Source organism: Ictalurus punctatus, chromosome 6, assembly GCF_001660625.3.
Source record: "Ictalurus punctatus breed USDA103 chromosome 6, Coco_2.0, whole genome shotgun sequence".
NCBI classification, from domain to species: Eukaryota; Metazoa; Chordata; class Actinopteri; order Siluriformes; family Ictaluridae; genus Ictalurus; species Ictalurus punctatus.
Genome location: NC_030421.2, coordinates 395,643 through 404,549, shown reverse-complemented (window position 1 = coordinate 404,549; position 8,907 = coordinate 395,643). Strand labels below are relative to the sequence as shown.

The 8,907-nt window shown below is 43.3% G+C and overlaps 1 protein-coding gene across 2 annotated transcripts; it reads right to left on the bottom strand.

Annotated features, from left to right (window-relative positions):
* Window positions 1-1,077: 1,077 nt before the first annotated feature.
* akap17a (A kinase (PRKA) anchor protein 17A) lies at window positions 1,078-7,214 on the bottom strand. Of its 2 annotated transcripts, none has more exons than XM_017470698.3 (5): window positions 7,056-7,214; window positions 5,365-6,128; window positions 4,943-5,091; window positions 4,385-4,625; window positions 1,078-4,162 (listed from the first exon to the last, which is right to left on the bottom strand). In XM_017470698.3, exons 2-5 carry the CDS (start codon window positions 6,118-6,120, stop codon window positions 3,476-3,478), a joined length of 1,833 nt encoding a protein of 610 aa, XP_017326187.1. In that variant the 5' UTR covers window positions 6,121-6,128; window positions 7,056-7,214; the 3' UTR covers window positions 1,078-3,475. The 2 variants fall into 2 exon arrangements, with proteins under 2 accessions (XP_017326187.1, XP_053536627.1); XM_053680652.1 differs by lacking the exon at window positions 7,056-7,214 and adding an exon at window positions 6,763-7,014.
* Between the last annotated feature and the right edge of the window lie 1,693 nt (window positions 7,215-8,907).

The window sequence follows — 8,907 nt, the reverse complement described above, 5'->3', positions numbered from 1 at the left end:
GGACTTGTTCGAGTATGGGGATAAAGTCGACATGAAGTGCTGCAACAAATCAGGACACGCAGGTCGGATCCGGGTGCATTCGGTCACCAGGACTTTCCAAAGCTGAGTGAAAGTGATAATGAAGCAGAACTCACGGAGAAACTGAAACCCGGATGGTGGATTTGATTAAGAATATAAACGATCTTTTGTAGTGTTGTATAAAATGCATTCGTTTTGTTCTGAAAACTTTTAAAAAATAAAAATCATACTTCACTGAAAAACTGCAAGATATCGAGGATTTAAAAACGTGGCTTTTCGATACGTGCTGAAGACAAATACTGTATCAAATATAACAGGACGTTTGGCCTTTCTGCTCGTGTGATGTTTTTCGTCACCAAAACTGGTGCATCATGAACAACATCTCACACTGACCTTGTTAATAAAAAATTCCCATGTAGGAAAAGTCTTCTGAAACTGATACCGAGTTTTTAAACCAATCCACCACTTTGAAGGGTTATTCTGGGTCACAGAAGGGTTAGCCTGGGAAACACGAGCTTCCACTGCTGGGCCCCTGAGCAAGGCCCTTCACCGTATCTGCTCCAGGGGCGCCGGATCACGGAGGACCCAGTGCTCGGACCCCAACTTCCTGACAAGAACTAGAATGTCACTGTGCTGTAATGTACGTGACAAAATACAAGATTCTTCTCTTCTTAATCAGAATTCCCCAACACAATAACGTGAAGTGTGGGGACGTGAACTGGGACGAACTGGGACATGTCCCACTGCTCAGCCGAACGAACAGGATTCTCCCTCTGCTGGTTAAATGAAGGGGTTTGTGCTTCAGAATGAGGAACAGAAGGTGAAGCGTGACTGGAAGGTCTATTCGCGAGTGATAGAAAGGTAATTACTGTGATTAGCGGTCAACATTTTTACATTTTGGAATAAAATTTCGAATCTTTTCAGAGCCTCAACACAAAGTCACCTAATAAACGTCCCTCGAGCTGATAAAAGTGACCGTTTCAGATAATGACAATAAGAGTGATGAGCGTTTGACCTGGATGTCGTGGAATGAGAACAAACTGGAGAACACGGGTTCAGTCTGGAATAACGGCAATAAATTTATTGACCAGAGAATATTCGTTCTTGTTTTTCCTTTGAACATAAACAGCAAAAATAACATAAAAACTAACACAAAAACATTCTGAAGAATAAAACAGCACTAATTTAATCTGACATAAAAACAGGAAAATTCCTCAGAAATGTCAACACGCAGAGTGCAGGCTAACGCTAACTCACTACAAATAAAAAGGTTCTGAAACACTTACAGGAAATTAAAGTTACACAGTCGTGTTCAGCTTCCTCTGAACTCCTGTGCTGTGTTTAAATCACACAGCAGGAAACACTGGGGGAAAGTCCACGAGATGTGACGTCTCTTACATTCAAGCAGCAAAACTTCTCTCTCTCCTCTTCAGAATATTGGTGCTTTATCTACAGAAAACCAACTAATGTCTTTGTCTTTGCTGTGTCTGAAAGCAGAAAGCAGGTAACAGCACAAAGAACACGAGCATCGTGACTTTACTGAAGGCCAGACGTTCTTGGATCGACAAAGAAGGAGTGGAATAATACAAACATGACCATACAGCCTCAAAGTTTCCCTAACTCGCCCTCACAAAACTCACTGGCTTTTAACTGTATATTCTATACTGTCATACACTATAATATATAATATACTATACGCTTGTTGCTAGCTATTCTGAGAGCAAGCTGATTTGCATTTAGCCACGCCCACAAATCTCCAGCCATTTCCACACAGGATGAAGTTAAAAGAGAATGGTCTGAAAATGAGAAACACACACACACACACACACACACACACACACACACATCAGTCTTCCTTCTTAATTGTATTACTGGTCTTATTTGTCGTCATTTCGGTTTGCTTGTTTTTTATTTGTTTTATTTATTGTAATTATTCCTTTAATAGGAAACGACCGGGTTTCACAGACGTTTCATTTAATTTGTGTAACTAGAAATACACGAGCTATTTAACCGCCAGCGCAATCAGTGTATAAACGCGTACTGGATATCAAACCAATCAGCGCAGGTTTACATTACTGACTTTCCTTATGCACACATCTACACGCTCAGCAGCACGAGCAGGTCGCGAGCAGGTCGCGAGCGTTTACTAAATTTCTCACGTGAACTTGAGCTCATACAAACAATTTACACGTTCGTATCCGGCAGGATAAACGAGGCCCGACGTTAGCGCGGCGCTGCATTTAGCTAACTACCTAGCTCATATGAAGTCATTATGAAGTCATTATCATATTGAATTATATTGTGTAATTAACGATGGTAAAAAAAACTTCAAACTAAGGCTACCGGTGAGGACATACGACCAGGACTGAGCGCGAGTAATCAAATATAAATTAATCTGAGCCGACGATCCAAGAACGCTGATCAATCAGCAGGATACATGCCATCAAGTCACCTCACTCCACGTGTATTTACCGTTAAACATAGCACGCTGCCAACAAAACCAGTCCCAATCACAGACCTTTTCAATAACGTAACGCTCCCCCGAGGTCCGTGCGATCCCCTGGAGCTCTGCTGACGAAGCTCAGTGAGCAGCTTCGGTATCCGCTACATCACTCCGCTAAATAAAACCCGCCCCTTTATAACGACTCAGAACATCACAACAGCAGAAATGTTTGCTTGTATAAAAGTGTACACAGTCCTTCTCTCATCATCTATCTCGCCGTCTCACGTGCGCTCTCGCAGCGGTATTTAAAGCACCATTGTGGAACCAATCGCTAGGAATTTTAGATTATACTCTTAGTGTCGCTCGACTCGATCCGTCCTAACACTGAGAGCGGGTCTGAAATAATTACTGGCCAAGTTTACAACAGGTTAACACCCACGGCGCTGACTTCGGTTAGCATTTTACCCACTTCGTGTAAATACCACGCTAACGCAACACAGCTAGCATGCTGACGTATCCAACAACACGGTGGAAGCAATTTCAATGTAAATTAAGCATTAGGATTACTTCAGCTAGCTCTATAAGAACATTTCTAACAGCACTTAATCAAAACAAACCAAACGTAACCTAGGAATTTGGGTGTAATTTGTTTATAAATGTGCTTTAACGGCGGGATTGCGCTAATCAGTCAGGATGAATGTGCTAGCCTAATAATTGGAGCGATTGGGTACAAAGCCCTACTGAATCCTTTGTTTAGCATGAATCTGTTTCAGTGATGAAAAACGCTATCCATGTAACCTCACAGCATCCTCGTGCTGAGGCGGGTGAAATATAACCGAGCAGTTCTGCTGGAATCTCCATGTGTTTAGCACTGTAGCTCCACCTACATGACTCCAGGGTTCTCTTCCGAGGTTCTAAGCAGCACCACATGCAAATTAACACCATTCCCGAAATGATCGCTAGTAATTAGCGCTTTTTTTTTGCTATTTATTTTATTTTTGTTTGAAATAACTTTCAGTGTCGCCTGGATCGTCGACTCCGCCCTCGACTGGAGGAACGGCTCACGGTCCTTCCGCTGCTACTACTGCTGCTGCTCCATCCGTGACTGTACCGATGGCTCCGCCCACTTCTTTGGCTGCGCCCATCCTGACTATGCCGCCTTCGGCTACCGCTCGAGCTCCGCCCACGGCTGGACCTCCTGTTTCGGGTGCGTCTCTGACCACTCCCGCTTCGACTCGGGCTGTGTCCGTATCGGTTACGTCGGTTCGTGCTCCTCCTTTGATCATTCCTACTCTGACTTTGGCTCCTCCCACAACTGCGATTCCTTTCTCTTGAGGTTCTTCGCTCCTCTCCTTTCCTTGATTTGCTCTCTTGGCGACTCTTAGTGACAGAGGTGGGGATTCCGTTAGGCCCCTCCATGGTGGGAGGTTCAGCGCTGGGCCCCTCCCACTCCTGAACGTCACCGTTAGACTCCGCCCCCTGGTTCGTGCTTTTTTTCAGAAGGTTCCCCAGCAATCGGTCCCTCAGCTCTCGTTCTTTCCTCTGGAGCTCCAGAGCTCGAGCCTTTTCACCCTCCACCCGCCGTAGCTCCACCTCCTGTGCAAGGCGAAGCTCCGCCTCCTGCTGGCGACGAATCTCAGCCTCTTTCTGCAAACGGGCAAGTTCTGCCGTCTCTCGCTCCAACTGCTGCTGCTTCATGGCCTGAGAATGGTACAGAATCGGCATGTTATCGAGAACAGAGACAATAACGCTAACGTTAGCTCGCTACTGGTTTAGCAAATACCAGACTCTGAGCTTTCCGTTCTCATATGGAATCGTTTCTATAGTAACAGCTCATTTCTCCGCCTTGAAAAAGTGAAGGTGAAGTAGAAGAAACGAGGGGTCTAGATGTAACTATAAACGGATAAAAGTGCGGAGTCTAACCTTAGCTCTGCTCAGCAGCTCTGCGATTAGCCTGATGGACTCCAGGTTCCTCTGTGCCAGGAGCAGCTTCCGTTCCTCCATGGCGATTTTCTGGTGGAGTTTCTTTTGCTCCTCCTCCTGTTGCTTCTTCACTTTCTTCTGGTTCTTCTTCTCCTCGCGCTCCCTCAGTTTCTGCTCTCGTTTCCTCAGCTTTTCCTCTCTGCGCTTTTCCTTCTCTTCCTCCTCCAGCTCATGCTGCTTTCTACAAACAAAACCTAATATCAGACTTTTCCCCCCAAAGGTGGCATTTAAACTTAAAAATAAACACAAATGTAAAAACTGCACAAAGATACCGAGCACCTAAAATTCTGTTCAGTTCTGATTCGTATGATATTCATGACCATGAAGAGTTTAGTGATTTGAGGTACTGATGTTCTGCGTGCTGAACATCTGGCTCTGTTTTGATCACAGATGTTTTCTCTCCATCCTTTAAATAATCCCCACATGACGGAATCCTAACCAATAATACAACAATACACATTCTGCATCTATCGTTATGCTTAATAACGTTAACAGTACCGTTCTTCTTCCTTGCGTCTCTCCTCCTCCTCCTTCTCTCTTCTTTTCAGCTCCTCTCTCTGCCTTTCTAGCTCCTGAAGCTTCATGCGCTCCTGGTGTCTCTTTTTCAGCGAGGAGTCACTCAGGTGTTTGGTTGTGTCAAAGCTCACCTGGAGGGAATTCAGAGAATATTAATCAATAATAATAATAATAATAATAATAATAATAAGTATGATGATGTTCTGGATTTCTCATGTGTTCCCTGACCCATCTTACAGAGCGCTATGAGCTCTGCTAAACACAAACATCTAGCTTAAAGTTAAACCAGCCTGGTCTAACTAACCATTCCTGGACAGACAGATCAGATCTGATGGAGATCAGCCCAGGCCAAATCTGATTAAGAGAAGAGACAATGCCCGAAAGTCTGGGGAAACAGGATGTACCTTAATCCCGCATGCCATGGCTTTCCCGTCCTCGCCCATGTACAGCAGCTTCATTCCCCTCAGCGAGCTCATGGCCTTCACAAACCCTGTGTGATCCTCATACTGGATGTAACCTTCGAAGTTTAAATGGCCACCGAACGAGAACGTGTTGAAGTTCTTTCCCGTCATTTCCTCCCTGTACGGATCGAGCATGGGAATGTCGACGTTCCGGATCTTCCCGAATTTTTCGAACACGCACTTCAGGACGTCTTCTGAAGGTTTGTCTGATGAAGTGTCTTTCTGGGCGAACCATTTGCAGGGAAGTCCTTCCACATGGATGGTGTCTGGTCTCTCTCCCGGAACGGTCTCGTTCATGTCCTTAGCGTCCCGGAAAAACGAGTCCCAGTCATGACGCGTGGGGAAGTCCATCTTGGGTTCAGCAGCGCGCACCTTCAGGACGTCGGTAAAGCCGCTGAGTTTGATGCTCTTCCCGTCCAAGTTGTTCAGAAAGCGCTTGACGGCGCTCTTGTTCTCCGCCTCGCCCTCGAAGCGGATGTAATCCATGGTGCTTTTGGAGATCCGGAGAGAGGAAAACTGCTCCGGGTGAACCATGCTCTTCAGGCGCTCCATCACCTCCCAGTTGGAGATGGACTTCCCGGGCATCTTGAGCTGAGGAAGTGAAACGCTGATGGTCATCTTGGCGATGGGTTTCAGGTACAGGTTGTAATCCCGACACAGGAGGACGGACTCAGAGGCGTCGTGGACGATCGTCGTCATCTTGTACACTGAGGGGAACAAAAGAAATGAAGATCATCAGGTTCTCAGATTAACCCTGTGTTTGCTCCCAAGCCCTCAGTCACTCATGACGCAGGTGGGCGTGGCCTCCCTGCTGAAAAAACCCCAATACAAACCATCACAGAATTTGTAATGGTTTTAATGGAAGCTGTAATGGTCCCTGTGGGTCTTTACTGGTAATTTGTTGCCTTCTATTGGCATCACATTACATCTAGTGGATACCATTAAGGACTGGTAATGGTTTTAATGGTTAGTTATGTTATTTGTATTGGAAACCGTTAGAATTTCTGGGATTAAAATGTTTTTATCTGAACATTTATAATGTTCAGTCCTGTTTCAGACACAGGTAGTAGTCCTTCCTCACAAGCTTTATTTTCTTCGTAACGTCACTACACATGCTTAATAATACATGTCACCCTTTTAGAGTTTGCGTTTTTTTTTAACCATCTGTGAGGTCATTCGTCTCTAGAGCAACAAGAGGTGTACAAACAACACCAAGTTTGATTTGAATGTGTATTTTTAAACAGTGCGGTAGACAAAACTATACTGTGCAGGTATTACTGATATTAATGGAAATATGGTGTTGAATATCGCGATATATCACGGAGCCGGTAATCGGCACACCTTTAATTCCGAGAGCCGCTGAAACAATGCCGTGCAGAGACGCTGAAAAATAAACAGGGAAATGTTCCAGTGGTGTAATGCACTCCGAATCCTCTCCATGTACCGTGTACGGGGTTCAACTTTAATGGTAAATAATAATGTTTGACAATAATTCAGCTGAACTTTACACTATTCTTGTATGCGCGGAACAGAGCTAGGTTAGTTAGCATCGAGCTCCGCTAGCCGGTACCGCGAGGTTTTCCGACCCTGAAATAAATAACGTTACATTTTCAACTTGTTAACTTTCCACCAACCTTCCGGATAAACCTCAGGAGAATTTATCTGATGGTTTTCTCTTCACATCGTATGAAATATTTCTCCAACACTACACCGCAACTCTCATCGGTCAGTGCACACAAAACGTTCCTGGAAGGAGGTCACTTCCGTGTACGTCACAGTAAACCGGAAGTAATTCACAGGAAGTACCGCCCTGTAACCTGTTTTGTACTCTTTTTAAAAATCGGTATTTTGTGATGTTTTACGGTGTATTATTTCAATATTTTCAGCAGACATGGATTTTTATGCGAATGAAGCGTTGTCTAATTAAATTTGTGTACATAATTAAAACCAAACTGTAGTCTATGCAAGGCAGAACACTTTGTTGGAAATGATTCAGTATAAAATCTTACATAAATCCAACATTCCTATACATATATAAATCCGATATGTTCCTATATTTAAAAATAAAACTCCATTAAATACTGGAATATTCATAAATAATAAACACATTCTGAATATGGTCTTGTGTATCTAATTCAAATGTTTACACGTGGTTATTTTTTAATGTTACTGTAACTCTTTATTTACGCCATTATTATAAAGGCTACATTAATATAAGTTATAATATAAAGTCATATAATATTGTTGCTGATATAAACATTTTTAGATTTAGATTATCCAAGATTAACATTTAAAAAGCCACCATCTTTAACTCTTACATGCAAACTCCCAGTTTTGTTCTTATTCAGTATACATGCTCACTGCATACTGTACAGTGGGGTGTAGAATATTATATCCATCCATTAGATGGAGAATAGCTGGTTGTGTTACATGGGGGGAGGTATATGTATGTATGTATGAATAAATATTTAATGCAAATAAAAAGAACTAGCAGCACATACACTGCTCTGAACATATGTGTATCATGAACGGTGGTTCTCACACTGGAGCTATGGCACTGTAATATAAAACATTTTTGGATGATAAATTTTGTGACAGGAAACTAGTGTGGATTTGTAAATATGAAGTCAGGATTTATATGGGTTTATATGGGATTTATATGGGTTGGAGCGGTCATTACTCTCGTTCAGAGTGTCCATCTTCTCGTGGAACGTTGAAATAGAACGTTTTCCATTACAGGCTAAACGGCAATAACAGTGAGTTTCAAAGGACAAAATATAGACAACAAAGGAACATTGTTCAGTTCCTGAAAAGGCTTCATTTAATGCAGTTCGCTGGTGGATGAGGAGGATCTTAGCTGTGTGAGAGATGGAGCACTGAAGATAAACGCTACACATCCTGAAGAACATGGCCCAGCCTTGCATGACCTCGCTGTCACACTGCAAACCAGTAAGAGCTCCAGGTCATGAAGTTATTCTATCACTTGAACTTTACACAAAGGACGATCAGGACCATACTTGTTACACATGTCAGCTTATATAAATTGATCTAGGATTAGTGAAGCCCTGTTCCTACCCTGAGGTTATTATTTCCCTATAACAGCATTTCAAGTGTTTTATTCCACTTATACCATGACTCTTTTATTATTTAAAGAATGATCCATCATACTTTATTTATAGATACATTTAATGTTGTGGAACATCTGCAAGAAACGTTAGTTCCTGTTGTGATGTTATAGCAGCTGTAGTCCTCTCCCCACCACACCCCTATTTTGTCTCTCTTGTAGTTATAAAGAGAAAAAACACAGTCATTTTACAGAGAAACCACAATGCATATGATGGTGGTTAAGGCTCTGGGTTACTGATCGGAAGGTCGGGGGTTCGAGCCTCAGCACTGCCAAGCTGCCACTGTTGGGCCCTTGAGCAAGGCCCTTAACCCTCTCTGCTCCGGGGCACTGTATCATGGCTGACCCTGCACTCTGACCCC

Bases quoted from the DNA above. Each gene is read 5' to 3' on its own strand.
- akap17a (XM_017470698.3), bottom strand. From the start codon at position 6,120: ATGACGACGATCGTCCACGACGCCTCTGAGTCCGTCCTCCTGTGTCGG. The intron at 4,626-4,942 runs GTACTGTTAACG...TTTTGTTTGTAG, and splicing joins AGACGCAAGGAAGAAGAACG to AAAGCAGCATGAGCTGGAGG. The intron at 4,163-4,384 runs GTTAGACTCCGC...TACCATTCTCAG, and splicing joins AGCTGCTGAGCAGAGCTAAG to GCCATGAAGCAGCAGCAGTT.